General features: G+C 43.8%; 1 protein-coding gene across 1 annotated transcript in view; it reads right to left on the bottom strand.

Moving 5' to 3' along the window:
- LOC140574684 (rho guanine nucleotide exchange factor 17-like) overlaps nt 1–23,523 on the bottom strand; it is a 115,161-nt gene extending 91,638 nt beyond the window's left edge. Inside the window, exon 1 of the mRNA XM_072694578.1 lies at nt 18,649–23,523. Within this exon, the coding sequence (XP_072550679.1) occupies nt 18,649–22,983 (4,335 nt within the window). The 5' untranslated portion in view covers nt 22,984–23,523. The remainder of the gene's footprint in view (nt 1–18,648) is intronic.
- Between the last annotated feature and the right edge of the window lie 789 nt (nt 23,524–24,312).

The raw sequence follows: 24,312 nt of genomic DNA, 5'->3' as shown, positions 1-24,312 counted from the left end.
TATTCCACTGATGAAGGCTTAGCAACAAGTGGGCTCCTGGTGCCATTCTACAATGCTGCTCGTGATTCGCTGCGGTCATTTAACTTTTGCTTTGTATTTAAGAAGACCAGCTGCTCTTTATATTTTATGGACACTTCAATTTGTCAATCCTGGGATTGGAATTCACAACCTTCCCACCTACTTCGCTACTAGGCTACTGACTATCACTAAAACAAAAACCCCCAATAAAAGAAAATCACCCTGGATCAACAACAGGACTTACCTCAAAAAGTGTTGGAGAGCAAGGAAAACACTGAAATGTCACAATGCAACATGGACCTAGAACCAATAATTTACAGTCTCTGGAAACTCTACATTCATTTATATACAATTGTATGTTACTCTTTGATTTTCTGGTAATGCCAATAACCCACCCACCCGTACGCAGCTCCTCCTACCACTAGCAATGCTCCCGACATTAGAAGAGTAAGGACTCAATACGCCCCCCTATTCAAAGCTGCCACAAACCTCGCACCCCAGCTCCACCACGCCAGCTAGCAGATGCCTGTGCCGACCAACATCGCTTAAGAGTAATGAGGGGAGAGAGCACCACCAACTCATCAAGAGATACCACGGCCAACTCTGAGCCCTACTGTTTACAGAATTTTACACTGAGGCAATCGGGGCAATGCTAAAGTTTACCAGAGAACACCTAGATGAAGACGAGACGAAACTTCTGGAACAATTGGCTTTGGACAGATAAATCTGGAGTTTTGCCAGGTGTGTGGCCTCTTTCTGATGGTAAAAGCAAGAGCTGTAGAGAAAAAAAAGCAAGAGATCCCATGACTTCTTTACTCAACTCAGGGTCTGTTCTTGGGCTGAACTTGCTAGGACGGCCTGACCTGGCTATGCTGGCAGTTGCTTCACTTGTAAATGATGTAGTGGATGGTGGAACAGCGGACTTCTAATTGTTCCGAGATCTTTTAAAAACCCTTCCCATACTCTTCTGCATCTCCAACCTTCTTTCTGAAGGCATTAGTGAGCTCCATGGATCTGGCCATGGGGCAACCACTTAGTTCAACAACAGAGAGGAAGCCAAACCAAATGTCTGAGATTTGTCTGAATCCTGTCTAACCATCTGCAGCTAATGTGCTATAACTGATTCTAATTTTAGACATTTTAAGTAGTAAAAATATTTGGGGGGTCCCAATTTTTTCTTGTGTATTTTTATTAATTGCATTATAAACTAATTAAATATTACCTCTCAATATTGCTCTAATAAAAAGCAAATATCCACACATGCAAAGAAATCAAAAAGGGGAAAAAAAGTGTTGAACACGCTTCCTGAAATGTATTTAGTACTTTGTACAAAAGCCTTTGTTGGTGACGATTGCTTGAAGACGCCTCGTGTGGAGGAACTAGTTGCATGCATTGCTCAGGTTTGATTTTGCCCATTCTTCCACATTTTCCATGGCTTTTTGCATGTGTTCTAAGCCTTTTTCCTGTCATTTTTCATTATTACACACAATTTTTAAAAATGTATAGACATCTATGGTTTGATTTATTGCATGCATGTGTGGATTGGATGTTGTTGCAGACATCTGGTGAGGATTTCAGGTCAATAGCACCTTTAGAAATATATTTTCTTATGAAAAGGCTGTATGTTAAAATACACAAAGGTTTTAAATGGGGTGTCCTAACCTTTTTAAACCAATGAAATGGTCACGACTCTTTAAAGGGTCAGACTTCATCAGGTTTTTTGACGTCCAGAGGTTACAACTACCGAATTCTTTAAAAAGCAAGAATACTTGCAAACCAATCCGTCTTTACTTGTATTTAAAGACCAAATAAACCAAGCAAAAAAAGGCCAAAGCACTAGAACAAGACCTTCCAGCCTCAGTTCCTCAGAGGGTCCAGATATGTCCCATTACAAAGAAGCACTTTTCTGCCCGCTGGTGTCGTCCAGGCCTGCTGGAAAACAATGACCAAGAAGCAGAAAACAGAGAAACCGAACAGCCCACATCACACACAGCCACAGAGCCTCTGAGCTGGGATATAATGTCAACACGAGAAAGGAGAGGGACCACATCACAGAGACGAGAATGGATTCATCAGCGCACACAGACACACACTCTTACACTTGTAGTCTTAGCCAACCTGGGACCGCCTTCACGGCCCCCTGTTATAAAAAAAAAAACAACACAACCACAACAAACACACATACTTTAATAGCTGTGTACATGTACTAAGACATGACACACTCGCATGCACGCGCACACACACACACACACACACACACACACACACACACACACACACACACGTGCAAGTAGGCACGCTTTTTCATACCTTGTCTGGACATGGGGTCTATGTGTGTTACACACACCCATCCACAGCCACACCCATTTATAACACAGTAGTAAGTTGTATGCAAATGTTTGGGCACGCCTGGTTAAATGCCATGTAGTGGCATTAAAACTTTTTGACACTCATTGTTCTAAGGGTAAATAAGTCAGATCTTCTACAGAGACTCAGTTTGCATATTTCAGCTACTTGAAGTTGCTCCTAGTGCTCACACAGATGTGCTGGCACCATGCCTAATGCCAGACGTGGGTTAGACTGGTAGCATTGAGCTGTGGAGCAGTGGAACTGTTCTCTGGAATGATGGTGCTCCATCCAATGCTTTTGGAATGAGGTGGGGTGGGGGTGTAATCCAACATCCTGACCTCTTTAATGCTCTTGTCGCTGAATGCAAGCAAATCCTCAATGCTTCAAAATCTAGTAGACAGTCTTCCCTGGACAGTTACAGAGACCATATTATCCCCCTAAAATGTTCAATTTTTGAGACAAAGTGAATCTGACAGTGGTTCTTTACATTGGGTCAGAATTTCATGAGGAGCAGACCAAAAGAAATTCTCCAATATGACTAAAATCTTTATAGACTTACTTCCACTGAAAGTCACGTTTTTCCCCTTCTCCTGTAAAGTTACCATATATGTATATGTGTGTGTGTGTGTGTATGAGAGTGTGTGTCAGTTATAGTGAGTGATGGAGAGTGTATGTGTGTGTGTGTGTACACAGTCTCTCCTATTCTCTGAACTCTCTGACATCAGAAAGTGCTGTTTCACAGCGCTTTCCCCTTACATAAGCGAAGCACACTCTGTAATTATGAAGGGTGGCTCCCTTGTAATGTGTGTAAGTAAGAGAGAGAGTGAGAGAGAAAGAAAGAGCAAGAAGGAGTGTGTGTACAAACAGAAAAGAAATAAAAAGACAAAAAAATTAAAGATAAAAGTTAAAAAAGCAAAACTGGAAGGAGGTTACGGAACCGGAAAGGCCCCAGATAATCAACTGTACACAACACACACACACACACACACACACACACACACACACACACACACACACACACACACACAAAAGGTTTTCTTCAGACTGACGGACAAAAACTTCTGTAGATGGTTGAGGAACTTCTACACTGAGGATTCTATACTGCACCAAAAAGGGCCCAACTCTAGGAACCCTATTTCAGCTTCTTACAGAACCCTTTTTGTTTAGAGTGTAGTGGCTCGCCAGGGTTTGACCGATATATCGGCTTTATCAGCATCACGAAAACCCAATACGATTAGCACTGCCGGTCTTCCAAGTGGGAGAGAGCTTGGAAGAGCTGTTCCACTGGAGCCGAGAAGAGCAACTGAAGTGAAATCAGCACAGATCATGAGCACCGTTACGATCAACAGATATTATGATTAATAATAAGCATCATAAGTAAATAAACTGGATTATTGAAGCCTCCTGTCAGATTCACAGTAAAGATGATGTATGAGAGAGCAAGAGGGAGAATGTTTAAGGAAATGCGCCGATAATTCCCTCAAAAACACTTCCTCACTAGGGAACAGACCCTTTTCCGGTTGCTCGCGCACACACACACACACACACATACACACACATACACACACATACACACACATACACACACATACACACACATACACACGCGTGCAGGGTGATGCAGAAAGAGAGCGAGAGACAGAAAAAGAGTGAGATACAAATTGAACAAACAAGCGCGCAAAGAGAGGGAGAGAGACAGACAGACAGACAGACAGACAGACAGACATTGAGTGAGACAGACATGTACGAAGAGAAAGAGGGGGGGGGGGGGAGCGCGAATATATGGCTGGGAGTTGGTTGTGTGTTCTGTAGACAGGAAAGAGAGAAATGAATGAAATACTGAGGCAGAAGGGTCTCCCTCCCTCTCTCTCTCTCTCTCTGTCTGTGTCGCTCTACCTTCTTCCAATCTCTCGCTCTCTCTCGCTCTGCCCGTCCCTTGGGCTCTGGTCTCTGTTAGCATGAACATAGAGGGTGGAGCTTAGTGTAACACACACACACACACACACACACACACACACACACACACACACACACACTGGAGCTTGGCCAGTGGTACCATGGGAAAGGCAGAGCCCCGCTGGCTCCATCACCCTCTGACCCTGTTCTCATGAAGTCCTGAACGAAGGACAGGAAGACGCAGTACAGCTTAAAGTGATAGTTCAGGAAAAATAAATAAATAAATAAATAAATAAAATATATACAGTCGACCAGCCAAGACATGTTGCCTCAAGTGTCTCAAGTTTGGTTTCCATAGTCTTACACTACTGGAGCTACGAGGCTAACGTTGCTAACAAACGACAGATCTTCTGTACAACACTGTTAGCACAGTGCTAACTGTCTAAATCACGTCAAACCGTATGTGGAGGTGTTCTGTCATCTCTAACAGACTTGCTTATGTGGTTGCCAAGAGTTAGCACGATGCTAACTGGTGGGGTCTTAGCTTCCATTACTTGTTAGCTACATTAGCTTCGTAGCTCCAGCGAAAAACCTGAGAAGCTAACGACTAAAACTTGAGGTAGGGAGGCAGATGTGCTGAAGTATCGCTTTAAACACACACACACACACACACACACACACACACACACACACACACACACACACGCTCTGATGTTCTCCATGCCTCACTATGGTTCTTCGTTCCACTGTTTACTCCAAGGTTACTTTCCTCTTTGAACACAAACTGGAAAGATTTTGGTGTTTGTTTAGTTTGGCAACTTTCTCATTTAACGGCGGATAATTTTAGACCAGAGCAAAAGATGATGTCATTCATTACGTTCGCGAGCGAGGAGCTCCTCACTGAAGATCTACTGATAAAGATCTTTCTCTGGATGAAAGAAGCCCTGGCTTAGGCGAACTCAACACACAGTCAGATTCAGTCATACTAGTGCTGGGATGTAAACAGGGCTTAGCCACAGCTCTACAGGATGGTTTACAGAAGTGACCGCAGTGATCGACGTAGTGAGTGAAGAAAACGAGGGACGCGTGGGACTTATTTTTCTCTAAACACACGAGTGTATAATATCGTAAAACAGCGCCGTGCTGCACGACACACTGTCTCCACTCCTACAAATCCTACAGCTCCTCTGCTCTTCCTCCTTTTCAGCACCACACAGGTCTCATGTCAATGGAAATAGCGACACAAGTCCTTTGACTGTCTTCGGCTATAATCACAAACGAACAGCCAAGACATACTTACTTTAGTTTAAAAGAAGAGCTGCTAGGCTAACGTCACAAACAAACACTGCACTAAGACTTCATCAATGATATTGGCCACAGAAATATTTGTTGACTTGTTCATATTTACCATTTTGTCCTAAAGGAACAGCCAAGACACGTTTCTTTTGTTTACAACAGAAGACGCTATGCTAATGTCGTTAATAAGCACGGGACTGAGACTTCATTAATAGAAATAGCCAGGAACATGCTTGTTGACTTAGGTTATGTTCACATTTCCATTTTGAAGAGGCATAAATCAGATTTTTGTCCTAAAGGAACAGCCAAGACATGTTTCTTTTGATTACAACAAGAGATGCAAGGCTAACGTCACTAACAAACACTAGACTGAGACTTCATCAATGAAGAAATATTTGTTGACTTGTTTATATTTACCATTTTGTCCTAATCGAACAGCCAAGACACGTTTCTTTTGTTTACAACAGAAGATGCTATGCTAATGTCGTTAATAAGCACGGGACTGAGACTTCATTAACAGAATTAGCCAGGAAAATACTTGTTGACGTAGGTTATGTTAACTTTACCAGTTTTGCCCTAAACGAACAGCCAAGACATTTCTTTAGATTACAACAAGAGATGCAAGGCTAACGTCACTAACAAACACTAGACTGAGACTTCATTAATAGAAATAGCCAGGAACATGCTTGTTGACTTAGGTTATGTTCACATTACCAGTTTGAAGAGGCATAAATCAGATGTTTGTCCTAAATGAACAGCCAAGATATGTTACTTTTGATTACAACAAGAGATGCTAGGCTAACGTCACAAACACTGAACTGAGACTTCTCATCAACGCTATTAGCCACAGAAATGCTTGTTGACTTAGGCTGCATTCACATTTCCATTTTGAAGAGGCACAAATCAGATTTTTGTCCTAAAGGAACAGCCAAGACATGTTTCTTTTGTTTACAACAGGAGATTCTAGGCTAACGTCACTAACAAACACTAGACTGAGACTTCATTAATAGAAATAGCCAGGAAAATGCTTGTTGACGTAGATTATGTTCATATTTCCAGTTTGAAGTGGCACAAATCTGATTTCTGTCCTAAACGAACAGCCAAACATGTTTCTTTAGTTACAACAAAAGAGGCAAGGCTAACGTCACAAACACTGAACTGAGACTTCATCAATGCTATTAGCCACAGAAATGTTTGTTGACTTAGGCTGTGTTCACATTTCCATTTTGAAGAGGCACAAATCAGATTTTTGTCCTAAACAAACAGCCAAACATGTTTCTTTAGTTGACAACAGGAGATGCTAGGCTAACATTGCTAACAGCCATTGGAATTTGTCCATCTCTGTTAATACTAGCCCAAATCTTCACTTATGTGCTTCAAGAATTTATCTAAAAAGCTACCGTCTTAAAAACAAAGGTGCTACAAAGGGTTTTTTTTTGTGAGGTCTTAGAAGAACCATTTTTGGTGCTGTAAAGAACCATTCAGTTTTGGATTTATTTTTCCTTATAGTAGAGCCATTTCAGGCTCCATGAACAATCATGTTTGTAGAAGATGTGATCTAAAGTGATTTAAAGTAACCTTTAAAAGGTTAACAAACAGTTTAAAGGTTCTTCAGAATGTGAAGAACATCCTTTCTACGAACATGGTTCTTTATGGAACCAAAAATGGCTGTAATTCCTATACAGTTAATGCAATATTTACAAAAATACAAAAAAATGTGTCACTGTCCAGATACTTATGAATCTGACCAATTATGCACACACATAAGCCAAAACATTATGACCTATTCTGATGAGGGCTAAATTGCTATAGCCAGACAAATGGAGTGTCCCTCTATCAAAAGGCGTCCAAGGCCCACTGAGGGCCGAACCAGCAGAAACTGGGCCGAACTGTGGCACAAGAAAAAAAAAAAAAAAAAAAAAGGTTACGCCCCCTGTTGCCTGTGGGCTGCATAGTCGACAACGGCCACTTAGAGCATGTACCTATGCTGACTCCTGTCCACCATCAAAAGCACCTACAATGGACACGTCTTGCAACATCTGAACTAGACCTTGAAGCAATGGAAAAAGGTGGTCTGGTCTGGTAGGTCCTGAGCCTTGATGAGGCCATATGTTGTTTTAACCATTCCATCATTTGTACATTTCATAAACTGACCCGAGGAACAGCTTTAAGAGTAAAAAAACGTTCGTCCTGCTCTGGTCAGCTGAAAGGAATCAATGACAACTGTCAGAATCTCAAACCAGTGCAGAAAGATCTGAAAGGGCCACATGGCCCGCTGATCAAACACACAGAAAGACGCAGAGTCTCTGAGCATTTCTTTTCCATAAATCATGTTGAAAATGTTAACGTGGTCTCAGGCAGGATGAATGAGATGCTGGACTCCAGCACACAGCCTCCCAACCACACTCCGTCTGACAGGAACACTCAGACACTGACATCATTTCTATACGGATCTGATCAAAGCAGAGCCATTCTCCTGCTATAAACAGGGTGTCTGATGAAACATCACATCACACACCCACCCAGTCACTGAATCTAGCGCCGCTCTCTGCAGTTTACCTTCGCTTAATCTAAGGCATTGACATGTGAGGCCTGTTTTGATGTTACGGTGATTTACCATAAGTTATACACAATCATTTGGTTTCAGCTGAGAGACGGTTGAACGATCATCTCAATATGGTAGCTTTAGCTGTGACCACAAGAGACCACCAAAGAGACATGGAGAAAAAAAATAAAAATAAAAGTTTGAAAAACAAAAAACAAAATAAAAGTCCTCCAACAATAAAGGGAACCTCATTACATATTAAACAACCTCATTAAACAAACACTAGACTTATTAATAATGTCATTGATGGACCCACATTACCAGCTTGATCCAAACAGCCATAATTGGTTCTTTAGGTTTCTTTAGTTTACAACAGGAGATGCTAGGCTAATGTGGCTAACAAACACTGGACTTACACAGTCACCAATCTCATCTTCAAACATCACAAATACATGCCCAAATTGTATTTTTTGTTAAAAAAAAAAAATTAATTAATTAAAACAATAAATTAATGAAATTCTTTAAAAATAACATTTGATACATTTAAATGTAGAGTCATCCAGTCATATATGTATCTGCCCCCTTACTATTATTGTTATACATGTGTATATTATTATTATATTTATACTTTTTATTGTAATGTTCCCCTCCCTTTTCAATCAATAAATGCTGATTTCAGAGCGGACCCTCATTAGACAAGCTGTTCTCGCTTTCACAGGACAGGAAAGAACAGCGCACACACACACACACACACACACACACACACACACACACACACACACACACACACACACACACACACACACACACACACACACACTTGGGCTCCTTGTGTGGCTTTCAAGGCCTTTATGCAGTGAGGGAAGATAGGCCACATTCCTGCTGCCTGTCTAAGTGAAAATAACACAGAGAGGGAAAAAAAGAAAGAAAATAACACAGAGCCACCAGATTCCCTCTCCCCTCGTCTCTCTACTCTCTTCCGTCATCCTCCTCTCCCTCTCCTCACTCTCTTCGCCTCCATTCAGTCACTCCTGCACTCCCACACGATTCTGCCTTTTCCCCGAATATCACTTTTCTTCATTTTTCCACCCCCCACCCTCCTCCTGTACCTGATATCACTCTCCAATCTGCTCTCAGACACAACCCTGATGATCTCATCTCTCTGCAATGTTCTCCATCTCTTCACCGAGCACCAAGAGAGAGAGCAGAGAGGTATACTGTATATGCATATGTAGCCGATTTATAAAATCTATCCGTTCAAACATACTTAAGGCTGTTATGTTAATCATGATTTGGTATAACACGAGGGGACGGGCGGCATAGAGGGAAAATATGGGATGCACAGATATGGGAACTGTAGGCCAATGTGAGCTGCAAAAGTGTGGCTAATTGAGACTAGCTGCAGGTAGAATGGAACATTTTAGTGATGCGCTGTATGTTGTGGACAGATTTGATTCATTTGAATTAAAGATAAGTGTTGCATCATGTTCAAAGCTGAAGGCTAGGATCCCATGGATGGGAGAGGTGGTTTTATGATAACAATCTAAAAACTTGAATTGGGACTACCTACAAATACGTGGCTAATCGAGACTAGCTACCAAAATGGGATTCATCATCATGACTAGCTACAAAAACGTGGCTAATCGAGATGAAAACTGCATAGCTATAAAGCTATGTAGCTATTACAGCTATGTAGCAATTAAAAAATACTACTAGCAATAAAATGTGACTAACTGCGACTAGCTATGAAAATGTGATGCTAACCACAAAATATCATTAACCCTTTCACCAGTAAGTTCTGGCTACCTGTTATGGTCCGGCCAGAGGAAGCTCTTCGACCATAAGTGCAGCTCCAGCTCTGTAACATTCCTTAACTTCCTTACCATTTAAGGTAGAATGGAAAATTTTAGTGATGCGCTGTATGTTGTGGACAGATTTGATGAAGCAGTAGAGTTAAAGGTAAGTGTTGCGTTAGGTTCAAAGCTGAATGTTAGTATCTCATGGGTGGGAGAGTACTTGCTGAAGTACAGAATTGTGACTAGCTACAAAATTGTCATTATTTAAAGATATTCAAAAGCCATAATTTTGATTTATTACCATTTGGGAAACTATGAATTGTTAATTTGCAATTAGCATTAAAACATGATTCACCGTTACTATATACAAAAAATAATGATGATTAAATAGCAATCACACACACACACACACACACACACACACACACACACACACACACACACCACAACATTATAACAATAGGCTGTTTAGGTCAAACATCCTGCTCTGGAACTTCTTACCTAACTCTTGATACCTAACTCTCTCTTCTCCCGCCCCCTCTCTCATTCCTCACACTCCTTCCTCCCTTCTTCTCCACAGCAAATTGTTTTACCCTGAACATGCCCCACATTCTCTCCATCTTTTATTCATTAACCCACTGCAGAGAAACTTGCAGAGACTGCAGAGAGTCATTCACATAAAAGCCGTCTCCGCAGAGCTCTCCGAGACACAGAGCGTTCCCCGGCCTCGCACAAACGGCCAGTAATCCCTGGCAGAGGGGTCAGAACCTGCCGGATGTCAAAGGGAACTGGTTTGCATCTGGTGACCATGACAATCTGAGACGTAGCCTACTGGCCCTGTGAAAAACAGAACGTGCCCAAGAATGCGATCGTGCCCCATGCAGGCAGGAGCTGAGGAAAATTACACTGTACAAGAACAGAGGGGCTTAATTACAGAGGGGGGAAAACCCAGGTACAACCATTACACATAGTCTGGCCATGGCAAAGGCTTTATATAAAACACACACAAAAAAGCTCTGAATTTCAATCAGCAAAACATCCGATAGTCATCAGAAGGCAGAGATGAACATGCAGACTGCATGAACAACACCACTGTGAGGTGTATTATAAAAGTAAAGGAATCGCCACACATTAAAGCTTCCAGTCCATACCATTACCATACCATCAAATGAACCAGTTTATTCAAATATGTAAAATTTTGCTAAACATTGCTTCATATTTTTCCAAAACCTTTTTTATTATTTTAAATCACAGGCAGCTACTAAAAACTGTCAATTGTGACTATAAACGTGATTAATCACAGCTTTCTACAAAAGTATTAGAAACTAGGTAAAAAAATAAAAAAATAAATAAAAAATAAAAGTTTGTGAATGCCACACACTAAAAAAAAAGTTTGTTAATATTAATTATCCATCAATCGTGACTATCCAAACATTAATCTCTACCAGCAATAACATATGACTACAAAACCAACAATCTACAAATTAAGTTAAATCAGGGGGAAAAAACAAACAAACAAACAACAACAACATTTATATAGATCATTCTTAAAGGCAAATAAAACATATTGATCATGACTATCATAATCCGATATAATCCGAGCCTAGCTGCAAAACTGCGGCTAATCCCAGCCTGGCTACAAAACTGCGGCTAATCCCAGCCTGGCTACAAAACTGCGGCTAATCCCAGCCTAGCTACAACAGTGGCTAATCAAAATTAATACTAAACCTAACTAATCATGACTAGCTATAAAAATCATTAAGACTAATCACAAAATGAAATTTAGCGCAACACAAACTGTGATAACCACAAAACGCACTTGCTATAAAAATGAGTTTAATTTTGAGGGAAAATTTGATTGGAAAATAATTTCAAAAATAGTTCAAGTATAAATATATTAATATTATTATTATTATTATTATTATTATTATTATTATTATTATCATCATCATCATCATCATAATTTTTTAATCCACTACATTGTTTTAAGTAGACACCGGGGTGTAGGATACTGGCCCTATTAGAAAGTTCTGTTTCAATAACAATGCTGCATAGCCTGCATTACCATATTCATTCATTCTTCTAGGATGGTGTCATTTCCTTGAATCTGTAGGTTATTCTAAAGCAAGGCTCAGCAGTCTGACCATTCCCTTTAGCAACTCACACCTGCCAGATCTCCAAAACCTCACATTTCACATTGCTGAAGTAAACAGAAGCATGCAAGATTTACAAAGTATCAGTATTGTAAACGTCTAGAACACAATACTGCTTCATAAACTATGTCAGTTCTGGTCAGGCTGCACAGGACTTTGTCCTCTCTGAGACGGCCATCCATCCAAACACAGGCAGACAGCAGACGCAGGTCCTCACTCAGGCTGAGCCTTTAATCCCGGCAAAGACGCAATCCAGCAACCCGAGCCAGAGGGGCATCAAAGCACCTCTCTCTCTTTTTTTTTTTTGATATATTTATTATATATGTTTTATACACCTTATGGGGTCAAAATTCTGTGGCAGGTTGGGCTGGGTTATATGGTAAAAATACTATTTCACAATAAAATGTTTCATAATAAAATTTTGACACAATATTTATCATGATACATGTGATGTAATCACAGACTAAATTCATCAGTAGCGACAGATTCTTATACAGATACACTGATTTTTATTCAACATCTGCTGGACATCTACTATGATAACTTCGATACCATATTGGCACTTACACACACTTTTATTTCTTTTTTTTCTTTTTTTTTTTTTACATAGAATATATTTTTTACGTACTTTAAAACAACTAAAAATACGAAGTTAAAAAAAACTGTTAAAAGCTGTTTGGTCAAGCTTACCCAGATTATGCATTAATACTTGCACGCTTGGCAATTTTTATTATTTCATAGCTCTTTTCAAATATGCACTTTCTCAACCAGTAAATGATGTTCTTTCAAGCTCATCATATCTTATTTGGGATAAGATATAAAAACGTACAACCTATAAAAAGTGGAACACTATAACTATCAGGATTTATAGCCATCTATCGAGTCAGAGTTGGTATCGGTTTCGGTACTCTGGATCAGCAGATATCGGTAAATCTGGTATTGGTATCGTTAAAGAAAGAGTGGGATCGGTGCATCCCTACTAATTACACTGTTTGTATTGAAACATGCTGTTGATTAGTGCTAATTAGGTACTAACAAGATCCTCAATTTGCTTAGAAAGGCATACTGTGCATCACGATAACAAACCTTATCACGATACGATAAATATTGTAATAAATAATTCACAATACTGCAATTCCAAGCAAATTTTCTTGCAGTTTGAACAATAACCCATCTGTGCTAATGGTAGTTTTCCATTATTTCCAACTCCGATACTAGTTTTTATTGTCACACAGAGAGACGGACGTCTTTATATCCTCCTTAACCGTTCAGAAACACCGAATGCTACAGTAAGTTAGACGACACGTAGCTGAAATGTACACTGAGAAAGGCCAGACCCAGACTTTTAGAGAAACAGGCATATTCTAGCGGTCTTTTACCTCAGAACGCTAACGTTACTAGCCGTTACAAACGTTTTCAGCTCATATTTTCCAGCTGGTAAAACAGTCAGTGTGTGAAGATGTAGCTAGTAAACTAAAAGCTCAAATAAAGCCTTAGTTCCCTCAATTTATCCGAGTAAAGCGTAATAAGGAACTAAGAAATTTGACTCTCTCTCCGGCCATGTTATGGTGCTGCATAGCTACGCTATGCTAGCTACACATTACCAAAATGAACCATTTGTTTATGAAATTTTTTATAGAATTTGTTATCTGGTGACGTTTTAGTTGATTTCAGTTTGGTGTAGGAGTAACATTACCGGATAAACGTTTGTGTGTGTGTGTGTGTGTGTGTGTGTGTGTGCTTGTGTATAAAGCTAGCTAGCTATACGTGTTGGTACACTAGCTAGCTTCAATTGGTGAAGCATTTGACTCGATTTTCTCTTGCTGGCTATAACAATTTATTATTATATTGAAATTACAGTTCTTAATTCACAATGTTAAAAACGAATAAAGTAATGGCCTTTAAAGTGGTCTAATATTTGCTGTGACAGCAAATAGTGCTGTAATTATTGCTGTAATAACAGCTACAGTGCTGTCATTATGAAGGTCATAAAAATGACAGTATTTTATAGGTACTGTAATTAAATGTACAGTGTGCAGACTGTGAAATTTACTACAGCAATGTACTAGCTAATCACCGCCAGCAGGTTACTGTACATCACACAGTGGGTTTAGAACAGCAGACAGTTCCAGATATGCAAGCAGCCCTGGTAGAATAGTGGTGGATTTCAATAGCATCTTAAAATATGCTTTGAAAACAGTCTGGACGGACGTTTTGCTTAAATAAGATGATAAACTGACTGATTTGAAAAATATTAATGCCCTTAATTTACACATTTACTTATTAATCTTTTGGTATAAAAACAGAGGCGGAGGACGAGTGTAATATAAAGAAGAGGCCATCACTCCAATCGCTTTTTCTAAGAATACGCAGACCTGTGAGATTACCTTTAAATTAATGATGTAATTATGAAACGGCAGCTAAAAGCAATAGTGGAGGTAACGTTTAGGTCTGAAAGATCAAAGAAACTTTCAGAGAGAGCTGCTCGCAGGATTGCTAGAAAAGCCAATTAGTGTAGGATTCCGATTTCCATAACACCGGCCCTTTGAAGATCAGTTACAGTCTGTACTGGTGGGTCAGTTAAACGCTTGGGGTGAAGGAGGGGTCATAAGAAGACTGCACTTGGCTGTCTCCAGCCTGGCACTCTATTTCCAAACAGTCGCTCCCAGCGCCCGCCCTGCAAATCATCAAGCACATTAGTAACCACAACAACTTCCTGTTTCTGTTCCCTGGCTTCCTGTCTGTGAAGGATCACTCCACACTGCCAGTGTCAAAGGAGCTGGCCCAGGCTCCAGAGGCACACTCAGACACACATGAAAACAGACACACACACATAGTTGCGTGCACATACACAAACAAGGGCACTCACTTAGCAAACAGCAGTAAATCATGACATTATGACGCCTGTAAACACTGTAAAATACACAGATCGTAAACACCATTCTTCAGAGAGCTTAACACACCGGCGTCAATTCTCGGCAAGCATGGGAAAGGAAAAGAGGCATCGGAACAGCGCACTTAAAATCAGACACAGCAGGGTTCCTCAGAAAGCCAGATAACCTGAGTCAAAGTCAGGTTTGTTTAATAGGAGCAGATCTATAAAAACCTGTAGGCCAAAGTTCTGTGTTGTTAGGAACGCCACTTCTAAGCTGGATTTCTGTAGGGACAACAGATCTTCGGGAATATTTAACAGACTCTGGAGCGGTGGTGCACTATTCCACTGTGCAGCGACACCTGCACACATACAACCTTCATAAGAGTAAGAGGGTTTCACAGAAACATCCAAACAAGCCAGATGCATTTTTGGACACACAGGCACACTCTGAGGTTTAGCAAAATGCCAAAATAATAGAACCGTAACACATCGTTGTGTGTGTTGAAATCTCATATATAGGGACGTATCCAGTATCCAGACACCTGTAATCAGTAAATTCAGACACAGGCATCACACAGTTTGTATAATCTACACAGCACATGACTCCAAGGTCACCATGCTCAAGGCCAAGTGTGGGGTTTACGCCCTCCAGCATTGGGCTGTGGGGTTCTGTAGGGACGGACCTCCATCCCATACCTTCGGGATGAGTTGGAGTGGCAGAACTAATCCTCTAAAATCACTACCTGACCTCATTATATGCTCTCGTGGGGTTGAATGCAACCAAATCCTCCTCACAGCATTCAGCGAAAGGCCGAAATAGAACCATAACACATCTTGGTTGGTATTATGTGGAAATCTTATATATAGGGACACACCTTAAATCTCTGAATTCAGTCCCATTGCCACAGGTGTATAAAGCACCTAGTCAGGCAGCCTGCTGCTGTTACTTATGCAGTTAAGCAATTCAACAAAGACCCGGACCTGGAGGATTTCTAGAAAGAAAACCCTGGGTAACTATTGAATTTGGCCCCCAGACATGTCTTGGCTGATCCCGCACAGCTCGGATGAGAGACAAATTGGGTATATTTGCCAAAACTTTCCATCCAGATTAACAATATGATCAGAAAATATAATGTAATGTACTGTAATATAAATTACTTATGATAATAATGAAAACTCATCATATTACCCACCTCTATGTGGACTCACACTATCTCTAGCCATATTCCAAAACTTTGTAGATTACAATACAGTGATTTTAATGGATACGTATTTGTGATATTTCTGTATTGAGAGATCTGTAGCTTTCACTCTGCTCCCGCAGTCCTCCTCAAGTTTTTTTCAGGCAAACACCAAACTTCTGACATAAAAGGCCATCTTCACTCACTCCTCCCACCCAGGCTGAGGGTGTGCCCCTCACACCGCTTAGCCACATGTGCTCTGAAGCGTGTTTGGGTGTGCATGCTGTTCCCTTGCGTCACACTCTCCTTGAGGAATGCTTAGCCAGCAGGTCTCTGCACCCCACCTTCCTTACTCTCTCTCGCTCGCTCTCCCTTACACACACACAGAGCAGTAATGGTAAAAACAGGGTGCTCTGGTCAAACACACGCCCTGGTTTTGTGGTCACGAAAACACAACACCAAGTGTCTGCTTCTTCTGCCCTTAGGGGAGTTTTTAATGACGACCTTCACCTTGGCCTTTAACACCAACATCATGACCAGGTTATGAGATCACAGTCTGACAGGTACACCATAGGTCCAAAAGTATCCAGACACCTGTAATTAGTCAATTCACACACAGGCATCACACGGTTTGTATAATCTACGTAGCCTGTATACTGCACATGACCCTAAGGTCACCATGCCCAAGGCCAAGTGTGGGCTAGTGGGGTATAAAGCCCTTCAGCATTGGGCTGTGGGGTTCTGGAGGGACGGAGCTCCAGCTAATACCTTCGGGATGAGTCGGAGTGGCAGAACTAATCCTCCAACATCAGTACCCGACCTCAATTATGCTCCTGCAGGGTTGAATGCAATCAAATCCTCCGCACAGCATTGTGTGAAAGCCTTCCCAGAAGAGTTGAAGATTAATTCCGACATGCCGATACTTTATGATTTAATATTCTCAGGCTATTATGAATGTATATTGGCTGATGTTTTTATATAGTTTCCCCGTCAGCAGGCAGGTGTCCCCTCTACCCCACTGATCAGTGGACAGGGACCACCATTAAACCACTCCAGGCTAGATCTAACATAGGTGGTGCTTCTCAGCACAGACCTGGTGTAACAGAGGTGCATCTGGGATACTATTGCTTACTACTGAGCCGTTTCTGATAAAATGGCCAAAGTCCAACCTATAGCTATATCTTTGTTTAGATATATGACGCTGGACTTCAGAGTGTAGAGCAGGGCCTCAGGCTATTCTCTTAAAAAATTAATTCAATTTATGCTTCATAATGTACGTCTCAGAAGAACAGAGAGAGAGAAAGAGAGTGTGAGAGACATTGGATGATGGCTGAAATTACACTGAATTATCCAAGCTGAAAGCCAGGAAGGCATTTTCCTTGCTGTGCGTGTTTCATAATAAAAAGAATGATGTCCCAGGAATGTTGGACACTGTCAATCATGTGAACTCCTTTGCACCCATCACTTAATCAGCCAGCGGGCATCAACAAGACCCAAACAGCGGCCTGAAACTCAACAAACCACAAAGAACCCAAGACAGCCCAGCATTAACAAAAATCTGGAGAAAATACACAGCCATAAAAGGTGCACTACAGGACAGCGAGTCCTAATCTGGCCTTATAAAAAAATAGCAGCGGCGCTAAAGTGGGTTCAGGATACACACTACTGGGACGAAATGCAAATAAATCTCAATCTACATACAACAAAACTACACTGCACTTTAAAATAAGAAATATATGGATGCTGTTTCAGCCACTAAGGTCAGCGCAGCAACTGGAGCTTTCAGAAAGAGATACACGAATCTCTTCAACATGCCACGAAGGAACGCAAGGAACACTACTTTTCAAACAGCCGAGTGCTCATAAACATGCACACAGATCCTGGCGAACCTTAAAGTAAAGTTAAAGCTTTCTAAAAGAGTAGAAAGGAAAAAACGGTGGGCCAATAAGAACCCGTCGTTTTTCCTAGAAACACTGTTTGGATGTGCTCCTGCAGTCACTCGCAGAGGAAAACAAATCTCAGGCCATAAATCCACTTCACTGGAATCTGAGGCAACAACACATCAAATGATTCATGAATGGAGATTCTTAAGACATGTGTGCACACATGGACATCCACTCAGACACGCAACTCTCACACACACACACACACACACACACACACACACACACACACACACACACACACACACACACACAAAGGCTTTCCAAGATTTCTTCAGAAAGATTTCGCAGCCCTATCTTTGGTCTGAAACAGTCCAGCACACCATTACAGAGAGGCTCCATCTAATTAAAACGAACATTAGGAGCTATGCAAAACAACTCAGGCCCCACTTCACCCTCAATTTAGAAGCTTCAACCGAGCCAGCACACTTGAGCGGCTGTTTCAGTTTAAGGCCCTGCCCTGAATTACACAGAGAGCGAGAGAGAGCGAGAGAGAGAGAGAGAGAAACACAGGCAAGCACGAATGCACACATTCAGACACGTACCGCCACATTACACACCTGCTAGCACATAAGGGAGGAAAACATCACGCTTACCACTCGAGGCTTGGCTTTGAGTGGGGCTGGGGTCAGATCCACGCTGGACTTCCTCTGCAGAGTGGGTCCACTGGCGGTGGTCGGGGTTGCAGGAATAGATCTGGTACCCTCAGTAGCGGCCTCCTCGGCAGAAGCCCCAGCATCCGAAGACCCTTCGGGTGGGTTCAAGGCCAAGATGTACTGTTCGGTCACGTCCTCAAGGGATGGGGTTCCCTCAGCCTGATTGTGTTTGTGTTCAAGGGTCTTAAAGGTGCTCCCTTGCTGGTCTTGGGTGGAGGTGGGTGTAATGGGCACGAAAGTGGCCGGTTCGCTCGCATGGCGCACGTGTTTCGGCCTGATTTTAGGTGCTGGGAGCTGAGGCAGGACAGAGGACGCAGGGTCATCCAGACGATCTTCAAGGGACTGGTCCTCCAGCTGCTCTTCAATCTGGTCCCCTTCGTCGTAGGAATGCTGATGGGTGACGCGGTGAGAGCGTTTCTTGTAGCTGCGGCGACTTATGCAAGGTGACAACACTTGGGCCAGCTTCGGGTCGAAGGAGAACCCATCGCTGTCCGCTTTAGTGTTTCTGTTGCGGTCCAGATGAGAAGGCAGAACATGCTCCGATTGAGACCGGGGCCTCCGGCTGGAATAAGGGTGTCGCTGCTCACTGTTCAGCTCCCACAGCTCGTCTCTTTGCTCCGACAAGATGGGCTCGCTGCTGGAAGGTGGGATGGGCTGCTCCGATTCGTTGATGGGTTCGTTCGGATGTTTCTGGACCTCCAGGGTTGGAGCGGCCAGTTCTCCGCGCCTGCTCGGGTCGCTGAAACTTTTCTTCTTCACTACTTTTCCGCTCGCTTTCTCGTCAGTGAGCTTGTCCATAGCACCAGGCTCATGCACGATGCTCTGGATCACAGTGCTGTAATCTCTAAGAGTGTCGCTACAAACAGAGAGGTCACTGGCCGCACTGCCGGTACATTCAGACAGATCTGCTGCGGAGGAGTCCGCTCCAACCCCCACTTTGGAGTTCAGAGACAGGGAACCGAGCAAATTGCTGTCCACAGAGAAGCCATTACCGGCGTCCTCTGTAACTGAGCGACGTCGGGGCATGGGATCGCTGAGAGAGCGGTAAGCAGACTCCCCATTGGACTCCCCGTTGCTTCCATTGCTGGAGTCCGAGCCATTGTTGCCAGCTGAAGAGAATTTCCTCCGTCTTCGGAGAGCGCTGGGAGTCGGGGGAGCCTCTAAAGCCACCTGGTTGATGTTTTTACTGACGTTTACGTCTCCTCCTATGGCTACCGCTTCATATTCCGTTCTAACCGAAGGAGCCGGAGGGGAGAGAGACTTCTCCGGCGTCATGTCAGCCGACTTTTCCTCATACAGTCCAGACTGATTCCAAACAGTGAGCGTCTGGCCCAGTATGTCTGTGCCAGAGGACAGCCCTCCAGCCTCCGGCTCTGTGACTATTCCTTCATCTGTCAGACTGGACTCATGTCCAGAGAGCTCGTCCAGCAACTTATCACAGAACACGTTCTCCTCGGAATTTCCTCTCAGTAAGCATTTTCCACTTTCTCCATCAGCCTGTTTTTTGCATTCAGCATCAACATGCTGCCCAGCCGCCTTCTCCTGTTGCTTCCTTTTATCTCCTTCTTTGCCATCTTCCTCCAGAACGGAGCTCTCTTTTCCTTTGAAACCTTCATCATCCTCATCGTCATCGTCCTTACCAGCACTCATGTTGCAAATATCTCTTATAACCTGTCTCGCTTCTTGAACATAGCGATCCTGTAGGGGGGTCGGCATTGGCTCTTCATAGCCGTAGCCGGCTCTACAATCATCACTCTCCACCTCTCGATCAGAGACCACTACTCGATCTCCATCCCCTTCGCAGTCCAATCTTTGCTCAGATGAACTCCTCACAGCTGCCCCACTGCCAGAACAGTGCCGTCCTAAAGGCTTCTCGGAGTAAGTAAAGGATTTGGCCCTCCTCAAAGTGGCGGTGAGATCTTTCAGCGAGGGCCTTCTGGTGTTCAACCCTGGTGTTCTTGAGCCCATTTTATACATAGCTGACGTGCCATGAACACCTTGAAAGCCATAATTCAGCCCTTCCTCCCCATCTCGTTCTCTCCTCTTTATTCTCAGCCCGGACAAATCTGTTTTCAGGTAGCTCAACAGTGAGAGAGTATCCGAGGCAATATCAGGATTTGACATAGATATTCTGTCCTTTTCCTTCTCGCTCACGACAGAGCGACGGTGTACCCTGTTGTCTGTCGCACCAGGGACATTTTCCCCCGGGTTTAATCCAGGCACTAGCCTGGGCCGGACTCGGACAGGCGCGCGAGAAAAGTTGTCTCCGTGGCCAAAGCTAGGGGAGCGGTACATAGTGGCATTGCCGTGATAGGTTTTGCTCAGGACAGAAGACGAAGCATTGGAAACGTTAGATGGCTGATCCTCTTCCTTCAGGGTCTCCGTGCTGGAATATCTGCTGCTACTCCGCGACCCCAGGGGACTTATTAAAAAAGAGGGGATGGTTACTTTCGACACCCGTGACACGAGTGGGACATGGCTGGCACCAACTTGGCCTTCGGATGCTTTATACAAGCGTCTGTAGCTGTCCTGAACCACAGAGGAACCTTGAGCTGGGTGCCCTCGCTCCCACGACTGGCTACCAAAACTGGGCCTAGACCGGAAACCTTCAGGCTTGTGACCCTCCATTTGGGAATCGCAGGACAGCTGGTGGCGCTCCAGGTGCTCCGTCATCACAGGCTGCTCATCGCTGTCGTCGGACTCCCCATTGTCTCTACTGAAGCTGCTTTTCTTCTTTTTCCTCAAAGAGCGACGTCTAACGTCCCTGCCGTGATGAGCTAAACCTGCAGGACTATCTTCCTCGCTGCCCGAGGACCTTCGCAGTGGCTTTGTCCAGGCGCCATGCTTGTTGTTCCGGGACAGCTGGGTGCCAATGCCAATTCCTCCATTGCTGCGGACAAACGAGTGAAAGTTTCTACCAGTCTGCCTTCCAGACTCCTCGTCCTCCTCGTCCTCCTCCTCCTCCCCGGAGCTCACTCTGCCACGAGCGTTGGCCGCTTCCACTGCCACGGAAGGGCCTGTGTGTGGTTTTGAGGAGCTATGTGAGGAATGCAAACTATCCGGTGGCTGCTTTGCCCTCTGCCTCTGCTCCTGCAGCTGCTTGCGGTAAGCACACGAATGGGACCTGAGAGCAGCCGAGCTGCTTCGAGGTGGGGGGGTCGGGGGAGCGGGCCTGGGGTCACGGTCCCCTCGTCCCGGGCAGTTCTCGGCTCCCTCTCTGCCACTTCTGTCGCTCTCCGAAGACTGCTTTCGCTCCGTCACCCAGCTAAGATCATCGTGGGAACAAGTTTCAGGGCTAAAAGCAGAGTGACACGGTTTCTCCTTGCGGCTTAGCAGGTCCGCAGACAGCCCGTCGGTGCCATAATCTGAGCTGTTCGCATCCTGCCAGGCTCCTCTTTGCTGCAAGTCGCTTCTGTCTGAGGAAGACGTGCTCCCGTCCTTCCAGCCCAAGTACTGGTGAAGGTGATTGGCAACAGATTTCAGGTCCTCCGCGTCCGACGTGGACCTGTGCTGCTTTCTGTGCCCGTCCCCGAACAGCTCTCGGATTTTTGTAACGCTCGGCCAGTTTGAGTCAACATGCACTGCTTCGCCGTACGAAGAGCGATACCTGCGATGAGACTTGTAGGCTGGAGCCCCTAAGACAAAAACATCATCTTCTGAACGTAAGGGGTCATGCTTAAAGTTGCCAGAGATTTCAGAAGGACCTTGCTTACCTGGGAGCGTGCCACCTAGAGTCTTTCGAGCCCTCCGCCTTGGACCTCGGTCCGAATCGGAGCCAGACACAGACTCCTGAGCAGAGTGGGATTTCTGGTGATCCTTTGTCAGGGGGTCAGCTGGAGGGGGCTCAGGTAAACATCCAGTGTCCTGTGAAGGCAGATCATCTGCGGATCTTATCCTGGGTGAAGCAGAGCTCCTGGCCACCACTGTGCTAGAACTGAACTTCTCTGAGAGCAGGCGCACCGTGAGACTGGAGCCTGTCTTTAGCTCTGCGGTTGGGAGGCTGGCTGCTGAGATTTTGGAAACTTTTCTTGCCACAGCAACACTCGGCGTGTCCGAGGGCTGTGCTTTTTCGCCTGCTGTCTCTGCAGCCTGAGGGGGAAGGGCTGCGCTTTCGAAATCCTCTGATTTGTGGGGTTGGGGTTGGGGTTGGTGGTGGTGGTGGTGGTGGTGGGGTTGTTGGTCCTCGCTCTTATTTACGTTCCAGCTTTCCAGCTTTTTGAAAGAGACAGAACGATAAACAGCCGCGTTTTTGCTCTCTGCCTCCTTCCCTGCCATTGCGTTTGTCTGTCCTCCCCCACACTCACTCACTGACTCACTCACTTTTTCTCTCTCCCTCCTTTTTTAACTTTATTTCCCTCCTTTTTTTCTTCAGTTCATTGATAAATGCTCCTCAGCTGATCGTCGTGGTTCCTCAAAACGCCCGGACGCCGCCACAGGCTCCCCCATTTAACCACGCGTACTTCCCAGAACGCATGGGGGCCAACAACAAAAAAAGCGCACGACACAACCGGGGCAAAACCAGCAACTAAGCAGAAGCGTAAAGACTAGATACCTTGGAGCAAAGTCGCCTCCCGACCTGAAAGCATGTCTTCTCGCCCAGCTTGCTTCAACTTCAGCTCACAAAGTATGGACCAGAGAACTTCCACTACCAACTTGTTCAACCCTGAAGGCACCTCAACAAGCTTGGTCTCACGCACGTTTCCCAAAACAGATCCCATTTCCAAAGTGCACCGTCCCTCTCCACACTCATGCTTGGCGGCCACTGTTTTTATTTGTCCATAATGAAGCTTTCGTTGACTTCTGTTTGGTCTTTTTTTTAAGTGCATGCGAATGCTCGGTTCAAGTGTGGGAGGGGCTTAATGTGGTGAGGGCAGTCAGAGCCCCCTGGGGTAAATGTTGGGAGGAGGAGGATGAGGAGGAGGGGGTGCTTTTCCTCTCTGATCTGGGGCTGATATTTCAGATACAGGCATACTGGTGAATAAACATTTGAGAAGCTATGAAAAAAAAGAAGAAGAAGTGTTCAAGAAGTGCAACTTCTACTGCAGATGTTCTCTGGTTTCTACCATCTTCCATCCATGAGCTTCAGGATACACTTCAAGCCAGTGTGGTTTTCAAAGTGAAGGAGTGATGTTCTTTGTCCTTTCATCTACAGGCTGAAATCTGGTGTATTGCGCTCTCATGTGGTGTTTCAGCAGCTGTTAAGGAGAGCTCCGCTGGACACATCTGATGTGCCCAGTGTCCCCCCTCGCCCCAAACATACTCAATCAACCAAGACACTTTTTCAATATCTTTAAGCTCAAAGCACCCAAACCTGTGTTCTTCTAACCAACATCTCATGTATGGGTATGTTCTAAGGTTATATAGAGGTAAATTTACAGGTAGACACCTGACTACTGACGTTATGTTTATTTGGGTTTATTCTAATGTTATATAGAGTTTTACAGGTAGACACACTCACTGACCACTGACTTTCTGTTCATTTGGGTTTATTCTAATGTTATATAGAGTTTTACAGATAGACACACTCACTGACCACTGTCTTTATGTTTATTTGGGTTTATTTTAATGTTATATAGTTTTACAGGTAGACACACTCACTGACCG

This window comes from Salminus brasiliensis, chromosome 13 (assembly GCF_030463535.1).
Source record: "Salminus brasiliensis chromosome 13, fSalBra1.hap2, whole genome shotgun sequence".
Taxonomy (NCBI): Eukaryota; Metazoa; Chordata; class Actinopteri; order Characiformes; family Bryconidae; genus Salminus; species Salminus brasiliensis.
This window is presented reverse-complemented; position numbering and strand designations above follow the sequence as displayed.